Source organism: Panthera onca, chromosome B4 (assembly GCF_046562875.1).
Source record: "Panthera onca isolate mPanOnc1 chromosome B4, mPanOnc1 haplotype 2, whole genome shotgun sequence".
Classification (NCBI taxonomy): Eukaryota; Metazoa; Chordata; class Mammalia; order Carnivora; family Felidae; genus Panthera; species Panthera onca.
Genome location: NC_138345.1, coordinates 31,639,483 through 31,661,955, shown reverse-complemented (window position 1 = coordinate 31,661,955; position 22,473 = coordinate 31,639,483). Strand labels below are relative to the sequence as shown.

Sequence of the window (22,473 nt, the reverse complement as noted above, 5' to 3'; positions counted from 1 at the left end):
CTAAAGATGACATATCACACTTGGCCTCCCTGTAAGCCATGACTAAACCATGATGCCCCTTCCTCCATGCCAGAATCATATCCATTAATACCTCACATTCCTATTTCCCCAGTCACCATCAAAGATGTAAGTTCCTCCCATACTCCACTGTCCCTCTCATAAATAGTGCTTCCTTTCCCTCTGTATTTCAGTTGCTTATTCCTACTCCTATTCTTCCAAGCCCTTGCAATGTGCTATCTGGAACTCCCAACACCCCCTTCGGTCCTCTCAGGAGGGACCAGCTTGTCTTCCCACACCTAATCAGGATTAGAATGTTGACCTGGTATCCTCTTTGTTCCCCACTATTTCTCAGCTGTTCCTCCTCTGTGTCTTTGTAGAAATCCCTGTTCTGTTGAGGCCCAAGGATATTAGGTGTACCATCTTATATTCATCCATATGATAATCATCTTCTCTACATCCAGGATGTAAAGTGAAGACTTTAGCACTTGACTTAAGAGCTTTCCTCTCCACTATTCCATGTTCAACACTCAAAGGAAGGACCCCTGCCTCACCCTGATACTTTAGTGCAAGATTTTCTCTACTCCACTTCAGCCATCTACTTACCTGGTCTTACAATGGACCTAGACCATGTCCCAAACTATTCCACCTATGAAATGATTCTGACATCCCACCCTAACTACAGCATTCTATTCTCCCAGGTGACACCTACCCTTGATTACTCCCATCACACCTGTTGTTCCACCACACTGAGATCTCCAGACCACTTTCCCCCTTTCTTCATATCTCATCTTACTCAGCTTAGAATCCATGGTTTCTCATTTCAATTACTGTCTCCCAATACTCTAAATTCTCTTGTCCCTTTTCTTTTTGTTGTATCTGCCTAGTAAATACCAATTTCAGATAAAACCAATTCAATCTCCTCTATGACTCTATGAACAATACTGAATAAAATTATAAAACAATATTATTAAGGCTATTGAATTCGTGGTTTTTAACCTCAAGTGGGAAGCAATCTTACTGTTTCCCTAGTGAACTTACTTTCCCATTCTGTACAACGCTTTCAAATGTTTCTCCTTCTTCTCAAATCCCTGAGCTCACCTACACTCAATGTAAGACCTTGCTTCCTGTTTCAGATGAGTACTCCCTCAATTTCCTGGCACCATATCAAAAACCACTTACCTGTATACCCACTATTTTACCTTGCCTCCTGCCTCCCCACTCTTAAACTCTTTTATCTGTCCTCTGGATCTCTAGGCACTATAGTATCAACTATCCTCTCCCCTCTCCAATGGTTTCCTCCTATCAAGATTTAAACCTATTCAAATCTCTTCAATCTCAAACACACACACACACACACACACACACACACACACACACACACACTGAACCAGAAGTTCTTTTCTAACTATTCCCTTGAATGTCTCTTCTTCCTCTCACTGCTAAACTAAAGAATTACCAACACTATGTCCATTTCTTTCTTTCTTTCTTTTTTTAAAGTTTATTTATTTTTTGAGAAAGACAGACACAGTGTGAACAGGGGAGGAATAGAAAGAAAGGGAGAGAGAGAATCCCAAGCAGGCTTCACATTGTCAGCACAGAGCCTAATGTGGAGCTCAAACCCACAGAACTGTGAGATCATGACCTGAGCCGAAACCAAGAGTCAGCTGTTTGAGCCACACAAGCGCCCCAACACTATCCCATTTCTTTACCTCTCACCTATTCCTACACAACCCTAAACTGACTTCTGCTTCACTAAACTTCTCTAGTAAAGGTAACCAATCTCTGTCACTAAATCTAATGTTCATTTTAAGTCCTATCTGGTTTGATCCCTCAACAGTATTCCAAACTGTTGATATCTTCCTTCTTAAACACTATCTTGATGTCATTATACTGCATTTTCTGCTCTCATCGGATTCTCTGACAATTCCACAAGCTCCTTTGCTAATTAATTCCTCCCCTTACTCAATGTTAACCTTCACACTGCATGTCTTCAGGAATCTGTTTCGCCTTCTCACCTCACTCTCAAATCTCCCTCTGGGTATTGTCATCCATTTTTCTAGATTCAAACACCAAGCTTCAGGGTTATCACTCTCAAATCTAGATCTCTAGCCCAGAGGTCTCTCTTTAATTCCAAAATCATATATTCGAATGCCTAACATCTCCAAATAGGTGCCCTACAGGTACCTCAAACTCACTGGATCCAAAACTAACTTCCTCTTATTCCTCCACAAATATGTTCCTTTTCTGAGTTTCTTACCTCAGAAAACGGGGCCTCACCATCCATCCAATTGCTCAGTAGAAAAGCTGGGTGTCATCTGTGAGACTCTCTTTCATTCCCTACAGCGTTATTACCAAGTGTGATGACTGTACCTACTAATGAACAAGTTAATCCCCTTCTCCACCACCACTCAATCTCCCTACTCCAATCCCTGCTAACAGTTCCCTTTCTCAAGCATACATTTCTGCTTAAAATACTACTCTGCTTAAAAATCTTTAGTAGCTCCCTATTGACTGTAGTATAAAATTCAAAGTTCTTATGATAATCATAACCACAACTATTGGTTGGTGACTACCATGTGGTAAAATCATACTAGTTTTAATCCTTAACAACTTTATAAGACCTGTATAGTTAGTTCTTCTTTTAGAGATAAAAAGCAAATATAAGGAAGTTAAGAATCTGATCTTACCATCAAAGTTTTGGGCGGCATAGCCAGGTTCTACGCTAAGGTCTTTTTCCAAAGTCCATATTCTCAATTACCAAACCAAACCAAACTGCCATTCAATCTCTTTCACAATGTGACTCCATTTCACTTTTATGGCCTCATTTCCAATCACTCTATTCTTTCCCACATTCTCTATTCCAGCCTCCTCATAAGCAATTTCTTTCAAGTAAACATCCTATTCCCCCAGTTCTAATCTTTGCTATCTGTTCTTCCTTTTTCCTGAAATACCCTTCATCCATTCTTTGTCCAATAGGCAAATTCTTACTAGTTTTTCAAGGCCTGGCTGAAGGACACCATCTTTCAAAAGCCTATTCTAACAGCCAGGGACAGAATTAGTTGTTCTTTTCTGAGTTCCCAAAGGATTTTATGCAGTACTTCCATTATAGCACTTGTCTAGCAAAGAATGCATTTGTTCACAAAGTACTAACACTAGTGTAAGAAGCTCAAGGACAGGGATTACATTTTATACTTCAATGTATTCCTAGTGCCTACTACAGAATCTACCATAATTGTTAAATAAACTAATCAACTTTTGGGAAGACTATGCAACTGTCAGATGTCACTAAAATGATAAAAGTACAGTTTAGAGAGATCAAGTGACTTTCTATAGGGTACATAATAGGTAGCATGACAGAGAGTGAAGAAGTCTTATGATTATGACTCCAGGGTTCCTTCCACAGCTAGCGTTCTGGGCATTCCAGTTTAGACAACATTTTATAATAAAGATGTGCTTTTGAGTATGCTGCAACTGTTGTTATAATCTTCATCCAGCCATGCTTTGTTTTTACACTGGGATATAGGGGATCTAATTTTATACCATTTGTATTCTTCAGGAATGCCTAGTATAATGCCCAGTACAGATCATTCAGTAAAAGTTTGATACTAAAATCAATTTATTTGAGAGGCACCTGGCTGGCTCAGTCAAAAAAGCATGCAACCCTTGGTCTCAGGGCCATGAGTTTGAGCCCCACACTGAGTGCAGAGATTACTTTAAAGATAAAAAATAAAAAATAAAAGCATATTAAAAAAATAAAATAAAATCTATTTATTTGAAGGTAAAAATCATTTACAGGAGAGTAAAGCCAGCACTATCAATTTAAAATACAGACTTTATCATTTTCAAGCAATTTTATTCTACTGTCAATATCCAACTGTTTTCTAGTACAACTCTTCTCCTAAACCCACTAAAATCCAATCCCAGGACTCAGGGAAGAAGAGTCAACTAAGAGTTAAATGTTGAATATGGGTCAAGCACTATACTAAGCATTTTCAAACAGTATCCCAGCAGGAGATACAGGACCCAGAACTCAGTATAAATGATGTACATAAAATCCTAACACCTGTAAATCAGCCTCACTAGTCCAGACATAATTCATCTATAAAGTATAAGAGAGGGGTGCCTGGGTGGCTCAGTCGGTTAAGCGTCCGACTTCGGTTCAGCTCATGATCTCATGGTTCATGAGTTCGAGCCCCCGCGTCGGGCTTTGTGCTGACAGCTCAGAGCCTGGAACCTGCTTCACATTCTGTGTCTCCCTTTCTGCCTCTAACCCACTTGCTCTCTCTCTCTCTCTCTCTGTCAAAAAGAAAGATTAAAAAAAAATTTTTTAAAATAAAGTGTAAGAGAAAAATCCATTATAATCCTTCATTGTTCATTATGTATTTTATAGTTAAAATTGAAGAGAGGTATCATAAGGTATTTTCCCTAAAATCTCACTTTCTATCAATATTAAACATAGTTGTACTATAGTTAATAATCTATAAATTAATTAAGCAATATTTTAATCTTTTAAATTTTTTTAATGTTTTTATTTATTTTTGAGACAGAGAGAGACAGATCATGAGCAGGGGAGGGGCAGAGAGAGAGGGAGGCACAGAATCCAAAGCAGGCTCCAGGCTCTGAGCTATCAGCACAGAGCCCTACGCGGGGCTCGAACTCACGGACTGTGAGATCATGACTCGAGCTGAAGTCGGACGCCCAACCGACTGAGCCACCCAGGCGCCCCAAGCAATATTTTAATCTTAAATAATAATCCTTATTAGAAAGAAAGACCAATTAGTAATTATAAATTATACAATATTTAAAAATAAGACATAGAAAATAATAAAAAACTAAAAAAAACAAAAGTCCATTAAGCACTATAAACTAATAGCAAGCAAAATACTGGCAAGTAGTTGGTTCCACAATTCTAAAAAACCGATAAGGATTGTTAAAATGGGCATATTTGAATTTATAAATGATTAATAGTAACAATACACTTTTTTTATGAAGGTTAAATTTCTTCTGAAATGCAAACCATTTTCTTCTTTGATAGAAAAATAAATGTTACCCCAATATGCTCTGAATATATCAGGATTCAGTTTAATAAAATGTTAATATAGCTATGTCTTAAAATAATAAGATCCATCCATTAGCACAATTTTCAAAGACTTCTAGGCTGAACTACTTTCAGAGGGAGAGACCTGTATTTGTTTGCTTACTCTGTTATTTTCCAGAACTTTAATAGAACTACATCACACTGCAATAACTTCTGAAGTACAGCAGTAGAGTACTATTTGTATAGTACAACACAATAGGTAGACAACCTATTATATACCTTCTAGAAATGAATACGAAGGCATATATTCATAAAATTATATTTATAGAAATACCGAGGCAATTAATGACCAGGGTTATTTAGGATCCCTTTGCATCAAGAACATATAAAACATTTAGTAGAAGGAAAAATCAGAAGAAAAAGGAAAAACATTTTAAAGGGATGTTATCATGGTACTTATGAAAGTGTTTTTAAAAGATAGAAAACAAAGAAGAGAAAAGGAAATATAGGTCAAATATACCTAAATGAAAAATAAGACAAAGGCAGTTGCCTAATTAAAGTGTTTGATTAACTAATAAACTTCTAAAAGCTTAGTTGTATTCCATTTGCAGACAAACTACACTGCAGAACAACTATATTTCCACTTGTAAAATTTTAAAAATAGAATCCAGCTGCAAAAGGAAAAAGTATTAGTTCTTTCTATTCTTTGTGAAGAGTTTTACATAAAATGTCATAGAAAATTTATTTTCTTTTTAAAGCTAGATCCAACAAATGAACCAGAAGGTCTCTGAAAGCAGCCAAAAAGAAAACTTGAAAAACTCTATATGGATTTTTGTAAAAATATGGTAGAGACTTTGTTTTGTTTTACGTTAGGTATAAGCATAGCTTAAAGGCAAGGAAAAAAACTAAGACTCTGTCCACATCCTTATACATGGTCTCCTTTCTAAATGAAAAGGCCAGCATGCAAAAAAAAGCTGAATGTAAAAGGTTCGCTGCTCCCCCCATTGCCTAGCACAGTACAGGGTAGAAGATGAATGAATGTCTTAATTGAATGGCTGACCACTTTGGGTACACACTACCATTCTCTATTAGTATAATATACACATATACACATACATATACATTTATGGATGCATGTTAACATATATACATTATTCACTTATCTATTATTTTAACTTTTACCTAAGCAAAATTTTCAAAAGAACAGAAAAACATATATCCACTTACCTTAGATTTGTCTTAATATATTTTTTCCTGCCACATTTGCTCATTATTAAGACATTTGTAATCAATGCTTTGTTCCTTCCCCGTTTTCTTCTTTATTTATCCTGCAGAAAAATTATGATGTTGAATTGGGAGACCATAACATTTTATTTTTAAAAAAAGTCTCTCAAAACGATAACAGAATACCCGAGAATATCCTAATTTCTATAAAACTGAAAAAAAAGAATAGAAAGCTGAAAACAAGTCTGTATTTTTTTTTTAATCTCACTTCTATGCAATTTTGTTCTAGGAAAAAAATTTAAACATAAATCATGAGCTATTTATCAGGTTATTTTCTACCAAAGAGAAAGTAGTGTTGTCTAAATCATTTAATACATGCTACATATAGTTCATGGAATCAGCTATATTTTAAAATAATAATCACTTAATAAATGGAGTGAATTTATCATTGACTTAAATTTCATTCCACTGCAACAAATTTGTCAACCATTTTTTATTTACCTTAAATTTAAAACTGGCTTTTTTTTTAAGCTTATTTATTTTGAGAGAGTGAGAGAGCACGCACACGTGCTCATGAGCCGGATAGAGGGAGAAAGACAGAATCCCAAGCAGGCTATACACTGTCAGCATAGAGCCCAATGAGGTGCTCTATCTCATGAACCGTGAGATCATGACCTGAGTGGAAATCAAGAGTCAGACACTTAACCAACTGAGCCACCCAGGTGCCCGTCAAAATTGGCTTTTGTCAAAGAATTTTAACTGTAAGTAAAATATTACCAGTTCCTTTAAAATCTCCTCCACTAGCCTTCAATCCATTTAAAAAGTTGTTTTAGACACTCTACCAATTAAAACCCATTTTTTGTTACTAATATCCTTTAAAAATATGAAGTAAAACTGGCAAAGAAAAAGACAAAGGAATTGGGAGCACTTATTTTAGAGGTGGAAAAGACAAATGTCCACAGCCCTAAGTATCTTCTAGGCATCTTCAACAGCAATGGTTGTGCTTAGCTACAGACATACTGCTTTCAGGGTTCCCTCCTAAGTGGCCCCCTCTAAAATGGTGTCCTTTTAAAACTGAGTGGGCAGGTTGGCCTAAGGGCACTAGGGCAACGGTTATAGCTACCATTTGTCCCCCATCTCCCAGCATAGGGACAACAGGAGATGGTCATTTGAACCAGGCTACTTACAACATGAACAAAAAGCGAGGATGGTGCTGTCCTTTGGACTAAATCTTATTCTGCTATACTCTACTGTCGTTTTACATGGGGACATCTTAACCTTCCATAAAAACTGTGTAACCTAAAGGCAGGGACCATTTATTTATTAAACAGTGATTGGCACCCATGATATGTCAGGCCTTTCAAATGATAAAATGTCCCCACTCTCCAGGAGATTGCATTTTAATGAGGGAGACAGACATTTAAACAAAGAATACTAATAACATTATTTGAATAATAAAGAGAGAAGTAAACCACTAATTTCTATATTTCTCTTGGAAATACCATTTTCTTTGTTTAATTTCTGACTTAGTAATAAATTCTTATGGTTCAGAATTCAAAAAGTAGCAAAAGGTATTCACTGAAGTCTAGGAACAGCCACCCACTTGCTCTTCCCAGAGGCAATCAGCATTGAATAAAGTACGAGCTTCGGTCACCACAGATACCAAGAGAAAATGAGAAAATGACTAGTCTCGTACCCAAATAATGACGATCAGATAAAACTGATTCTGACTCAGGCTTATCAAAGAATGATTTCTTCATAACTACTGTCTAAGAAATCATCACTGCCTGCTTGTGATTGACTGCCTGCTTGCCAAATCTAAAAGGATGCTTTCTAGTCCCTATCTTTATATTCCTACAGCATTTCCTACTCCACAAATTTTGTCCTCCTTGAACTCTTTAGGACACCGTGTTCATGCTTTTCTTCCAAACCAGCCCTTTGTCCTCAGTCTTCTTTGGCCACTCTGTAAAGGCTGGTATTCCCAGGCTTCCCATCATAAAATTCTCCCCCCCCCCACACTCCCTAGGCTTACTTCATCCTTACTTGATAGATCTCAGATTTCATATCCAGCTTACACTTTTCTCTCCTGAGCTCCAACCCATATGTATCTGCCTTTAGATATATCTCTTAATGGTTTGCTCACAGATCCTCAAGCCCCAAATGTTCAAATCTTTCCTCTTGCTGTACTCTTATCTTAGTGACTGACATCAACACTGCCTCAGCCACCCCAGCCACCCAATCTGGGAGTCCTCCAACATGGCCTAGTAGCAACAATGTGTGGTATAAAAACACACTATTAACAGTCAACCTGAGTTCTATTGTTTATTAGCTATATGAGATCAGACAATTAGAAACTTCTCCAAGCATTCTTTCCTGTCAAATGGAGATCTTGTTGTGAGGAGAAAATGTAAATAATAAACACAAAATGTCTAACTGTGCTTGGAATATAAGCAAGGACCATTACCTTAATGGGCCTCAATAAATATGTCTCCTGTATCTTGACTCTGCTGTATTCTCTCTGTCCTCACTGCCACTCCTTTAGTTCTGAAACTTATTACTTGACATGATTAAAGCAATAACTGCCTCCCTATAAAGCAATTCATCTCTCCCTATAACTTCACTAAACCTCTCCCTCAACCCCTCTTAATCCACTCCACTAGACCACAACACTCTACTCAAAATGCAAATCCAAACATGCTATTTATTTCCTTATTCAAAATCCTCCAATAGACCCCTTGCCTTAATATATAGCCAAAGTTCAGGGCCCCTGGGTGGCTCAGTTGGTTAAGTGTCCAACTTCAGCTCAGGTCATGATCTCACAGCTCGTGAGTTCGAGCCCGACGTTGGGCTCTGTGCTGACAGCTCAGAGCCTAGAGCCTGTTTCAGATTCTATGTCTCCCTCTCTCTCTCTCTGCCCCTCCCCTGCTCACACTCTGTCTCTCTCAAAAATCAATGAACATTAAAAAAATTAAAAAATATATATGTATACATATATAGCCAAAGTTCTGGCATTATAATTTGAGGTACTTGGTAGAGGCTTCATAAAGTTTGTTGCAAAAGCATTCAGATTTTAAAGTATACCAAACCTTTCCATTACATCAATTTTCCAAGTCCAAAATTACCTTGTGGGGATTTGTAAACCAGGTGATCCCATTTTACTAAAGCATAAACTATGCATACTTTGGAAAACTTAGCTGTATACTATTGATCTCATCCAAAATCTGGTTTTAATGTCCTAGAACATGCTATCCTTGGGTAGACAAGGATTGACTTAGCATCCCCTGCTCCCACATACCCAAACACCTGAATGGTTTTGAGCACAAATATCCTAATGTGTTCTCATACTAAGCTTAATATGATAAATATTCTACTTAGCCTAAAACATACCCCTTGAATTCATCATATTTCATGATATAGTCTGAGGTTATCATTTTTAAGCTGATCTCCTTATGCCTAAAAATCACAAAGGGTACTGATGAAATGTCCTGTATACTACCAATTTTCTACAAAAATAATTTTAGGGTCCTATCTGCTAAAGAAATTTTCTCTTTTAGAGTAGAAAGCACATCACAGATTAGTTTTTTATAGACAAATAAGAGCTTATATTAAGGGAGAAAATGAGTTAAAAAATCTTTGCCTATATGTAAATTTCTGTGCTGTATCTGGAGAAAAACCACTTACACTGATAAAAAATTTCCTATCATATATTAGGTTTGAATACCAAAATAACATTTGACATTCACCTTACTCTTCATCAGTGTCTTGTTCTATTCATTCTCCAGCGTACAGATTCAATTAATTTCATTGCTTCAAGTACCCCTTAATATAGAGCTCTCCAGAACAGGGATTTAAGATATGCTGATTAGAGAAAAACAGCATTATATTTACACTTACAAAATCTGAGTATCTACCATGCTGTGGTTAATTACATTCTATCTTAATTTAACTTTTTGGAAAAATCAGGTTTATGTAAGAATCAAACTTCTTGAGCAACTTTACTAGAATATAAAAGCTTACCTAACCAACTTCCTCCTCCCCAACCAACTCTCTGTTATTAGCCAATGTTCTCTATTTCTTCTATAAAACCTACAGTATAATGTCCACAAGTTATTCTCTAGTGTTCCCAAGCACTTGTCTTCCTAACAGCTGTGGAGTTAGTCATATTTATCACCAGACTTGATTATGCCAGCCATACTTACTATTGTAATTTTGCTATTCTGTTAAATATCATGTTAGATTAAATTATTAAATAGATTTAAAAGATTTATAAAGGAGAGCTGCTTCTATGAAAACTAAGTTGAATGTCTTGGAAAGACAATAAAGGCAAGTTCCTTTAAAAAAAAAAAAAAAAAGTCCTGCTTTTGGACTAGGGTCAAAATAAAAAGAAAAGAACATGGAATAAAAGGCAGTATACCCTCTTATGGAAGCAGAAAGAGAGACCACAGAAAAATACAATGTTTCTCTGGTTCTGGGATGAAGCAAGGTGTTACTTCCTTGGGAAAGTAGGACATCTCCATAGGTTAATCATGATTTAAATACCAACAGCAAGTAAGGTTTGAAAGATAAGGGAAGAAGAATAGAAGTGCATATAAAGCTGGTTCTTTTCAATCATGACGATTAAAAAGTTAGGGAAAGGTAGGGCTGGCTAGAAGCGAGAACTAATTCCAAAAAGCCAAATACCTTAAGTTGACACTGATGAACCTACGCTTGTTGTGCATTTTAGGTGAAGGAGAATCCAGGAAAAACAAAGTGGGATAGCAGTAACAGGACATTATACCACTTTTAAAGTTTTGTAATCATTGTGACACAAAGTTAAAATAACTTTCCAATAACATTCTTTACACTTTTGTGTAAAAACAGAAGTACCCAGGAACAGTACTTAGAAATAATTGAAACACTTGTAAATAATGTCTTTAATATTTTAAACATGAATCAAACAGAACATCAAGTGGTTTTTTAATACAGATTCAAGGCCACTCCAATTTAACTGCTTCAGAGAGCTACTGTCTAAGAAATCTTAACTCTTTATAAAATCACCAAAGGATTAACTATTTCAGTATCACTTTCTCAATTTACTCCCCACCGGGCACCTGCCTTTGGCTATTTGACAGTCAATGAACAGCAAAATTGGCTGCTGGGGAGGAAATGAAAAAATTCAAATAATCATCGCCTACCTCCATCTCTCCAAATACCACCCTCTCCACTACCACCAGTTCAGGGAAGGAAATAAATTTAAAGATCTTCTGTGGGAGCTATTTGCTTGACTAGAGTCATTGCAGGGCTTTCTTGTTCAGCATCATATTACTGCACTTTAAGTACATTTTAAATACTTATCTACATGAAATACAACTCCAGTGACTAGTAAATCTGGGAAAGAGTAGATAAGACACTTGAATTAGTTAAAACTTAGAAAAATGAATTTCAACGTTATTATACTTAACTAGATAGGTCCTATTTTGTGTATATGAACAAAACTGCTACCTTTCAAAGTGCTGAAACGTATTTAAATGTGTTAAATTTAATTACCCCATCAGTATAAAGAAGAGCAAACGCATCCCAACTGTCCACATACAGTATATTGGTGTTTATGCATGATACAGTTTTCCAACACTTGAGCTAGAAGCTTTTATCATATCAATGCTAGGACACAAATTCCAGTTTAAAACATTTCTAAGCAAAAAAAAAACAAAAACAAAAACAAAAAAACATTTTGGGCTATCAATGAAAAAAATTGAGGCTATTTGAGATTATGAGCAAAACTGTATGACATTTGACTTTGAGTTTTGGATAGTCTAAATTTAAGTCTGCTGTGTTTAAAAACAAAGCTTTAATAAGGGAACTGAAAAAACTGAGTTTATTTTATGAAATTCTCAAAGTAAAATATCAGAATCACACGAGCTCCATTGTTAGAATTTCATATGGTTTTGGGGCACCGGGGTGGCTCAGTCATTTAAGCATCTGACTCCAGCGCACGTCATGATCTAGCAGTTCATGAGTTCAAGCTCCTCGTTTGGCTCTGTGCTGACAGCTCAGAGCCTGGAGCCTGCTTCGGATTCTGTGTCTCCCTCTCTCTCTGCCTCTCCCCTGCTTGTACTCTGTCTCTTTCTCAAAAAAAAAATAAATAAAAATTTAAAAAATGAAAAAAAAAGAATTTCACATGATTTTGACATTTAATTGGTCTGGTTATCAGTGTTCAGAAAATATGCATGAAGATGCTTCCCACTTTGGGAGAGCTGTAATACTTCAAAACAGCCTCACAAAAGAGCTCCTAGCGAGGTTTCTCGGAGGCAAGTATCTGCCCTAACCAGTGAGTTATTCCAATAGACTTTAAGCAAAATTCCCACATAACTTCCTAGATTATGCTTTTCCTCAAAACTGTTTTACATTCACCTTGCTGACAATTTCCTCTAACACTCCTGGCAAGGTCAATCAAAAGATGTGCAAGATCGATATTTTACTTTTTAAACTTTGCTATAACTGAATTATACCAATAAGACTCAAGTTGTCTTCATGAGTAATATTCCACTTAGTGGGATAAAATCACACTTAGTGTTATCCTTGGGTTTTCCTCTTCACTCTCCCTTATTCTCTCCTGGATATCCTAAAGCATCAGAAAAAGAAAACCCATGTGTGAAAGGATTTACTCTTAAGAACAGTGCACTCTTTATTGCACAGTTCTCAGGATAGAAAGTATTTTAAATATATTACAATATCTTGTATAGTCTCTAAAAGGAAGCTAACAAAATGATTTAAAATGTTTCTTTCTACCTATGTGTACTGGATGAGAAACTTTCCCTGAAATCTTTACTTGTATAATCTATCTGTATTGATAATATTGAAACTGCATTCAATGTACAATAACTCTTCTCAAAGTTGACTTTTTAATACATATATGGAATCCATTAGTTCAACAGAAAATACTTAACAGAATTCAAAGATATTTCAGGCTTATTTCCTTAATGACCAATGTTGATTACATGTCAAAATATCAAAGGTTCAGCGGTTGAGTGTTAGGATTCTTCAGTTTTACTTAAAAAAATCTATCTATATGGAACAGGATATTTGAGTGCTTTCCAACGGACTACCACTTCAACAATAAACCTGGCTCAATTTTCTGGCTCATTATTCGCTTGGAGAGAATATCAAGTTGGAGAAAACAGATCAGAAATATATGTATATACTAGTCAAGTTTCAGTCAGGATTCCTTATGTATGTTAATAATCTACTTTTCATGAAATGGCCAGAATTCTAAACAAGATTTCATATTTTGATCATGTAACGACTTGCCTCCGTAGGAAACTAAAGTGGTCCATGGAGTCTGGAGTTTGTTAAATTCATCAGTAGAAGCAAATTTTATTAACTTTCCAGGACAATGCAAAAACAAACACTGAAGAGCTCCTCTGTGTTTATCCATTGAATAAAAATTTATTCATATACTCTTACAAGATATGTACACAAACATCGGTATAATTACAACTTCACACTCAACAAAACGATACCAGGTTGACCAGCAAAGTCACTGGGAAAGCATCTGCTTACACTGATCTATTTACAGATTCGTACCAAAAATGTTTGTGTAATTATTTTAATATGACAATGCTTTAAGTGTTCACTCTTTCAAGATCAAACCCATTTCCATTTAAATATCTTTTTTAAAGTTGTATCTGGATCAGTAAGCAGTTCTTTAAACACTATTGTTTTAATACCTAGCTTTTATTGGCCAAAACACACTATTTGCAATTTGCCTTCCTTGGGAGAAAAAAATTCAAAGATTTAAAAACTGTGAAGGGAAAGCAGCTTGTTAACCAAAAATAGGACCAAGACCAGGAGAAAAATGTGGTACCCGAAGCGGGGCGGGGGAGGGAAGGGGGAGGGAAGGGGGAGGGGAACCAGAGAACATGAATTATTAATGTAATCTAATACGATTTTCATACCGCTCTATCGCTGTGCATCTAGGTTTGTATTTCTCTAAAGGGAAGCTGGCTGCACTCTCATCAGCCCGCCAAATTAAGCTTGAAAAGGAAGACATTTTAAGAAGTTACGTGGGTAAGAGGTACTGTTAAAAGGGGCTCTCTCAGTTTTAGTCACCTTCAGGCTGATCCTGTAAGTCAAAACTGCCGAAAATGTGATCGTAAGCTGACAGCTGCTCTGCTTAGCGCAGTGCAGGAAACGTCTCAGCGATTTCAAAGTTAGGGATCTAGCATACGTGTAATAGGCAGTAAGGTGAATAATGTGTCTATTCCCTCTTCCGCAAGTTCTGGGAATCTTGCTAGGTGGTTCTAGAAAGGCAAACGTCGAAAGTACAGAACAAAACCTGAAATTTCTGTTCGCTGTCACGGATTTGTTCCTTCTCGGCTATCATAAAAGTCTTCGCACTATATCATCAGGTCTATCGTGTGTGAAGACCCAGTGACTCAACACTGCTGTCCCCGGCTCTTGTTTCGGAGAAGATAGGGGTTAACGCTGATTTATATCTAACCTGAGTACGTAAAATTGAGACAAAAGTGCTACTAATCGTCGGCTGTGAAAATAAAAACCAACGTCCTTACTTCTCGCTTCCTTTTCTTCTCAAAGAGGGAGGACCACACTCATCAGAGCAATAAGGCTTTTTCCGAAAGACTTGTCCAACTTGTACCAAGTTCAAAAGGAGTCAAGGATTGCTGAGAGAGCAGACCAGCCCCGCTGTCCTATCGGGAGAGCTCTGCTACTAACCCGAAGGCAGTCCGCGAGCGGAGCCGGAGACTGAGAGGCCGCCGCACCGCCGGGTAGCCCCGGAGCCGGCGCCCGTGGCCGGGCTGCTCCCGCCCTCCCCGCTCCCCCGCTGGCTCCGGCGGCCCCGCTGTCCCGCGCCCCCGACGCCCCCAACCCGGCTCCGCTCCGCCTCCTGCGTCCGCCTCCTGCGCCGCGTCGCCGGCTCCTAGGTCTGTGGGTCCCGGCCGACGCACCACTTACCCGCCGCGATGAGATTTACGTAGCGGACCTCGTCACTGATTACGGACGGGAGGAGGTGGAGACGGCGAGCCCGACCGCCGCTCAGGAGCGGCGCCACCGCCCAGCAACCCGGCGCCGGCGCCGGCGGCGGCCCCACGTCGCCCCCACGTCAGCTCTGATGCGGCAGCCGCGGCCTCCCTGCCGAGCCGGGACCAAAAGTAGCGCAGCAGCCGACCGAACCGCGTCCTCGCGCCCCGCCCTCCCTTCCCCCACTCCACGACTGCTTCCCCGGGGACGCCCGGCGGAAAAATCCAAGCTCGAACTCTGCCCCCTGCTGGCCGCCAGCGGGAGTGCAGCGCTGACAATCCAACAATTAAATGGAACGGAGGGAGGGGGGAGGGGAATGAAGGGCCAGGGGGCGGGGCCTAAGTGGTAGTGAGGTAGGGAGGCGGGGCCTAAGGGTGGAGAGGAGGACTAGGTCGCGGGGGCGGGGCCGGAGGAGGAACTAGGCTGCCCCGGGAGGAAGACCCAGTCCAGGGCAGGGCCTGAGGGGTGGGCTGGAAGCCGGAAGCCGCCCCGCCGCGCGTGCGCCGGAAGCCTGGTTAATTACAAACTAAGCTAACGGCCGTGCTGGGTTCTCTGCTTCGAGGTCTCTTGTTCTCTGGGCTGCGGCCTAGAGCGTCTCCCATCCCAACCCAAGCTGAGGTACGCGGGCGTTGTGGGTCTTTACCGGCCAGAGGCGCTTCCTGCGGATTCCCGGGGCTGCTGAGCGGACACCTGGAGCGTCCCCACTCACACGTTCCTGCAGCGTCTGCCATTCTGAAAGACGCTTTTAGGTCCTGGACTTGAGCTTTCTGGGAAACCCAGCTGGCTTGTTCTCAGACTGCTGCCGCCTCAACAGTGACTTTGTGCGTCAGTGTCGTGGAGAAACAGCGACAGTCCCCACTTGGAGATGTGACAGAGGAAAGGAAGGCTTTTGGTGACAAGCAAAAATCCCTGCCTTTAAAAAGAGGAGAGTTTAGTTTTCATCCAGTGGAAACCGAGGGCTTTCCAGTAAGAGGAACGTTGCTGACCCGTTATAAACTAGGAACCCACTTACGCATACTCAGAACGTACTGAATTGTAAGGCTGAGTAAGCCCTCAGAAATGGAGGCTTTGTAGCCTATAGATAAGTCTCTTTACATTAAGGAAAAACGAATTCAAACAATGATTACCACCCAACTTTATAGTACTCAGGAATGTGTCATGCCCAAAGCCAGTGTCAAGGACACCACTTGAAAAGTTGCTGAGAAAAAAAAAAAAAATCTGTCAACGTAGAGCAGGTAGAAAAGGGAAGCTTTGTGAAATATTAGAATCCCCGTAGAGTGGGAGAAAATTCTGAACTGTCTTCACTGCCAGGTTTTGGCCAACCTGAACTACTTTCAGCTGTAATGCATACTAACAGAAATAAGAGGAAAACCTGGTAAGTTCACTTCCTCCTACTGACATAAGCAGAATTCTGAAGTTCCTCCTTGCGGTATAGTAGATAAGCCCATCACCGCCTGATAAATAGTAATTTCTTAAGGAACACTAGCGAGTTTACAAATTAAATTTACAAAACAACCAAGTCTGTAGTAAGACAAGGCTGGCACCGAATATTTATGCATCCATAATACAGCTCATTTTAGCTCGGGGGAGGGTCATTAGAAGGGAAGAAAATAAAAAAGGATTACCAAATCCTCAAAATCATACCATTCATTGTGGTCAAGGTTGACCAGTGCAAGATGAATGGATTTTTATCTACAAGTGATTGAGGGGAAATTGTGATCATTCTTTCCCAGAACATTGTTCTCCACCTACTTGTTTGTTCCTAAATTTCTTTAACAAAGTACACATTCTAAAGGGCTTAAAATGGGGGTGCCTGGGTGGCTCAATCCCTTAAGCCTCTGACTTCAGCTCAGGTCATGATCTCATAGGCTCTTGAGTTCAAGCCCCACATCCCCGCATCCAGCTCTGTGCTGATAGCTCAGTGCATGGAGCATGCTTTGGATTCTGTGTCTGACTCCCCCTGTGATCCTCCCCCACTCACACTGTCTGTCTGTCTCTGGATAAAATGAATAAAGGGCTTAAATGTAAGAATTAGTGGTAAAGCAACATACACTAAGATGTAAATGTCAAATCCTTGAGAGTACCTGCTTTTGAAAACAGGAGAGTACCTGGGATCTGAAAAGAGAGGGCATGACATAGCAGCGGGGAAGGTACATGCAATTTCCTAGTGCTGCTATTTGAAATTACCACAAACTTACTTAAAACAACACATTTATTATCTAACAGTCCTATAGTACTCAGGAATGTGTCATGCACAAAGCCAGTGTCAAGGACACCACTTGAAAAGTTGCTGAGAGGGGCGCCTGGGTGGCTCAGTCGGTTAAGCGTCTGACTTGGGGATCTCGCGATATATGAGTTCGAGCCCCGCGTTGGGCTCTGTGCTGACAGCTCAGAGCCTGGAGCCTGTTTCAGATTCTGTGTCTCCCTCTCTCTCTGACCCTCCCCCGTTCATCCTCTGTCTCTCTTTGTCTCAAAAATAAATAAATGTTAAAAAAAATTTTTTTTTTTTAGAAAAGTTGCTGAGAAAAAAAAAAAAAACATCTCAATGGGCTAAAATCAAGGGGTTGTGGGCTCCAGGGAAGAGTCCATGTCCTTGCATTTTTCATCTTCTAGAGACCACCCACATTCCCTGGGTCATGACTCCTTTTCTCCATCTTCAAAGCCAGCAACAGCTGGTTCTTTCTCATGCTGCCATCTCTCTGATTCTCTTGCGTCCCAGTTCTCCTTGGTAGAACCACTGGGCCCATCCTGATGATCCAGGATAATATTCCTGTATCAAAATCAGCTGATCAGCTGCTTAATTCTATCTGTAATACAGCTTAATTCTACCTGTAACTTTAATTTCCCTTTGCCATGTAATCTGACATGTTCATAGGTTAACAGTGATTACAATGTAGACATCTTTGGGGAGTGGGAGCATCATTCTGCCTACCCATAGTGAAGGATTCTAAAGCTTGAGCTCTGAGACAAATCACCTGCCTCTCAGGGGTATCCCTTTCAAATAATTCAAACATTTCATTAGAAATGCCAATAGCTGATTTTTCGGGGTTTTGTTTTGTTTTGTTTTTGTTTTGTTTTTTACATAAGATAAAGATAGAAAAAATTTTAATGGGATATCAGGGATAAAAAAGAGCAGGTTATGAAGACATAAGTTTTTTAAACAGGAAGAATAATAGTACCTACTTATTTGCATTGCTACAAAGATTAAATAAAGTATCTACCATAAAGTGTGTGCTCAAGAAAAAAAAAACTAGCCATTTTTATATTGGTCTAGTGTCTAGATTTTTGGGTTCCTCACCTAGGCAATATTTAATTCTCTGTTGAGAAACAACTAGAGCACCTACTTTCCTGAGAAAGTACGGGCTGTCAGTCACACCCAAATACTCCCTCTTCCCCTGAAAATCTCTTAAATTATCCCTCCCTTTGTGAGTCAGGCGGAACACCTCCTTCCAAATACAGTTGTAAGACAGGTGTCATTTTTTTTGATGTTTACTGTTTTGTTTTTTTATTTTTTTACTTTAGAGAGAGAGAGGCAGTGGTGGGGCATAGGGGGAGAGAGAGACTCTTAAGCAGGCTCCAAGCTCAGCACAGAGCTTGATCCAACAACCGTGGGATCATGACCTGAGCTGAAATCAAGAGTTGGATGCTCAACTGAGCCACCACACCACTCCAAAATAGGTGTCTTTTCTTTCCCATATTGTACCTTTATTCTCTCTCTTCCTCTTAGCTCCTTCTCCTCTCCCTGCAAATGTGTTCATATCTTGCCTCTACTTGAAAACTGTTGACACTGCTTTTCCCAGAAGGAAGGCTACAGAGTTTCTAGCTCTAGGGTGCACGTTCACATAACATTTTTTTGCCCAGATGGTTGTTGTTCCAGCTCTTGCCAATCCTCTCGCTATCAGAATTCTCAAGAATAGAAAGCACTTGCTATTTTCACTTCCTTACCACCTACTCATTTCTTATTTCCTGGCTGTCTGATTTTTGCCCTCTTTCCCCCTTCTTTCTGATTAGAGAATCTGAAACTTTTTTTTACATTTTTCATCCTCCTTGACCTCTTTTCCTAATTAATACTACCTTCTTAAGGTCTCCCCCCACCTCTGAATTTCCATGACATTTGACTCTCTTGGCTTCACTCACCTTTGTTTCTCTAAATGCAGATAGTTCTGAATTTTCTGCCCTTGATCATTTTCTTCTACATCGTCCTCCTTATTTCATCATTCCCATTTCTGTTGGAAAGGAAATTCTCAAAGTTATACCCCAAGCTCCCAACTTCTCTTCCTAGCACCAAATCATATTTCCATCTATCTGATAGAAGTTTCACTTACATGGCCTATGATAATTTCTAACTCAATAGATTCAAAACTATATCATCTTCCCTTTCCATTCTTGAACATTGTTTTTATTTCAACAATGTAGCAGCACTTTTCAGTTTCCAGTCATCCTGCCTTTAAATCATGGAGTCATTTTGGTCATTGTATACTCATATCATTGAGGATCCATTTAGTTTATAATTTAAAGAGCCTGCTATGTTCTAGGTCCTATGCTAACGCCAATCCTATTGCTTTCATGTGTAGAAATTTGCATCCATCCTTTCCTTCTCATTCCCACTATGACCAGTGTGACTGAGGTCATCCTTGCCTCCAATATAGTTCTTAAATATTTCTATCTGGTTCATTTTCCCAATACATGGCTCTTGTGATTTCTCTTCTTAAAAATCCTGAATGATTAAGAGGGACTGGGACTTAAGGAGTCAAAGGTGGAAAGCAGATTGAGTTCCTTTTGTTGGCCTCTTGAATTTTCTGCTACATGCATGCATTACATATTCTAAAAATGTAAAATTTTAATTAAAGCAAAAAAGTCAGTGAGATCTTACTGGCTGAGTCCAAGTATCTTAGTTTGGCATAAAGCCCTTGATGATCTGAGTCCAACTTAGGTATACAGGCCTATTCCATGTTAGTCCTTTGTGTTTTATACCACACTGCTTCTTATACCTTGCTGCACATCAGAGTCATGTGAAAAACTTGTTGAAAAGATGTTCCTAGGCCATAGGCCCTACCTGTTGACTTACTGAGTCAGAATCCCCAAAAAAAGAACCTATAAATCCACTTCTTTTAAGATTTCCAGATGAGTCTAGTGTGCTGCAAGATTAAATGCTGGCAGCATTTTAGCCAAACCTTACTACTTACTGTTCCGTATAATTACCTTATATTTTCCAATCTTTTTGGGCTTTATTCACTCCATTTTCTCCTCAATTCTCTATATCTGCCGATTAAAATCTTCTGCATACTGTAAGACCTAGCTTACATGCTATCTCCTTTACTGATCTTCTTAGAAATAAAATGTCTCCTCTTTGCTTGCGATAAATGATTGTTGTCAGGAAACAGGGCCAGAATTCTGAGTTAAAATTCCAATTTTGATACTTTACTAGCTGTGCAAATGTTGGGCAAGTTCCTAAACTGCTCTGTGCTTCCATTTCCTCGCCTATGAAATGGAGATAGTATTAGTACCTGACTCATAGGTTGTTGTGAAGATTAATTCATGTAAGTATATAGAATTTTGTGCTTGGCCCAGAGTAAGCACTGAATAAATGTGAGTTATAATTAATACCTTATTACTTGTGCAAGTTCCTTCATTGACTTGTGTGGAATCTAAGCTCTAAATCCACCCCTTTGTTTTATAAATTAGAAAGTGGAGGGGCGCCTGGGTGGCTCAGTCAGTTAAGCATCCAGCTCTTGATTTCCGCTTCAGTCATGGTCTCGCAGTTTCATGAGTTCCAGACCTGTGTTGGGCTCTGCGCTGATCCTGACAGTGCAGAGGCTGCTTGAGATTGTCTGCTTCTCTCCGCCCCTCCCCCGCTCTCACTCGCTCTGTGTCTCTAAAAATAAATAAAATTAAATTTTAAATGTTTATTTATTTTTGAGGATTAGAAAGTAACAGAGTGTGAGCAGGGGAGGGGCAGAGAGAGAGGGAGACACAGAATCTAAAGCAGGCTTCATGCCCTGAGCTGTCAGCACAGAGCCCCACGCGAGGCTTGAACTCACGAACCATGAGATCATGACCTAAGCTGGTCAGACGTTTAACCAACTGAGCCACCCAGGCACCCCGATAAATAAATAAAATTTAAGGAAACTAAATTAGGAAGTGGAGGCTGAGTAGTTACAATACTTGCTTTGGCTAACCAATAGTAATATCGAGACTAGAATCCAGGATTTGTGACTTTTAACCCTGTGCTACTACTACTATACCACAAGATCTCAGAATTTTGCATTGTTTAAATGGCTACACTCCTTTTTTGTTTATTTTATTAATTTACCGCAGGAGAGAATTAGAAAATGGATTCACTTGAAAGGTATTTACACAGGCCCTTTCTATTCAAGCTTTAGGATTTGAGACTCTAACAAATATAGTGTGTCCAGTTTAAAAATTTGAGAAAAGGAAAAGAAGTCAATGTAATATGCACTTGATTTATGATGTCTCCAATTTGCTGTTTGGGAAGAAATGTTTCCTGCTACAAGAAAGTTAACAGTCCTACTTCCAGCATAGGAAATATCCTTTTATATGTGGGGGTGTGTTCTTTTTTTTTTTTTTTTTTTGAGGATTATAAACTTAAACATCAATATCTACTGGCTGTGAACTCAGCAGAATACTTAGAACCATGGTAAAAGGATGAGTATTATAATACAAACTCAGGCCACTGAATTCTTTAAAACTAGGAGATTGTTTGCAGTCATTAAACTGTCACGTATCATTTTTTAAATCATGAAAATCTACTTTCAAATGTTTTTTACATGTTTTTATTGACCACAAATTCAGTTGCCTGCCAAGATTTTTTTTTTTCACATAGAATCACACTATAGCTAATGTCAGAGAGAACCATAAGGACTGGAAAACTAAGAAGCTTGTCTAAAACTGACCACTGTTCAACCTTGGAAACTGCAGAATTTGATAGAATTAGTTCTCCAAATATTTTTGATATAAAAATGATAGTAATTAGTGTTTCTTTTTTCTATTTTTAAGTATGTAAATGAGATGCCAGAAGAACACCAGCATGGCAGAGACATGAATGATGACTCATAGAGCATATGAACTGCTGAGTACTTTATTAATTATTTTAATTATTGAAAAGAAATTTGAAACTGGTCTCAGAATTAAATCCAATGTAAAATCCTTTAAAAGAATTGAGCCCCATGTTA

At 38.9% G+C, this 22,473-nt stretch overlaps 2 protein-coding genes across 21 annotated transcripts in view; one reads left to right on the top strand and one right to left on the bottom strand.

Annotated features, from left to right (window-relative positions):
* Positions 1 to 16,012, bottom strand: part of CREM (cAMP responsive element modulator) — a 73,688-nt gene extending 57,676 nt beyond the window's left edge. For 4 of the 20 annotated variants that reach the window (XM_078450277.2, XM_078450263.2, XM_078450276.2 and 1 more), the window contains exons 1-2: positions 15,215 to 15,459; positions 6,266 to 6,366 (exon numbers count right to left, since the gene is read on the bottom strand). In XM_078450277.2, the coding sequence (XP_078306403.1) occupies positions 6,266 to 6,309 (44 nt within the window). In that variant the 5' untranslated portion in view covers positions 6,310 to 6,366; positions 15,215 to 15,459. Of the gene's footprint in view, positions 1 to 6,265; positions 6,371 to 10,005; positions 10,121 to 14,811; positions 15,072 to 15,214; positions 15,464 to 15,923 lie in introns of those variants that run through there. The other 16 variants (XM_078450273.2, XM_078450270.2, XM_078450279.2 and 13 more) reach the window with 10 other exon arrangements.
* CUL2 (cullin 2) overlaps positions 15,714 to 22,473 on the top strand; it is a 158,396-nt gene continuing 151,636 nt past the window's right edge. Inside the window, exon 1 of the mRNA XM_060658979.3 lies at positions 15,714 to 16,655. The gene's annotated coding sequence lies outside the window, so the exon portion shown is untranslated. The remainder of the gene's footprint in view (positions 16,656 to 22,473) is intronic.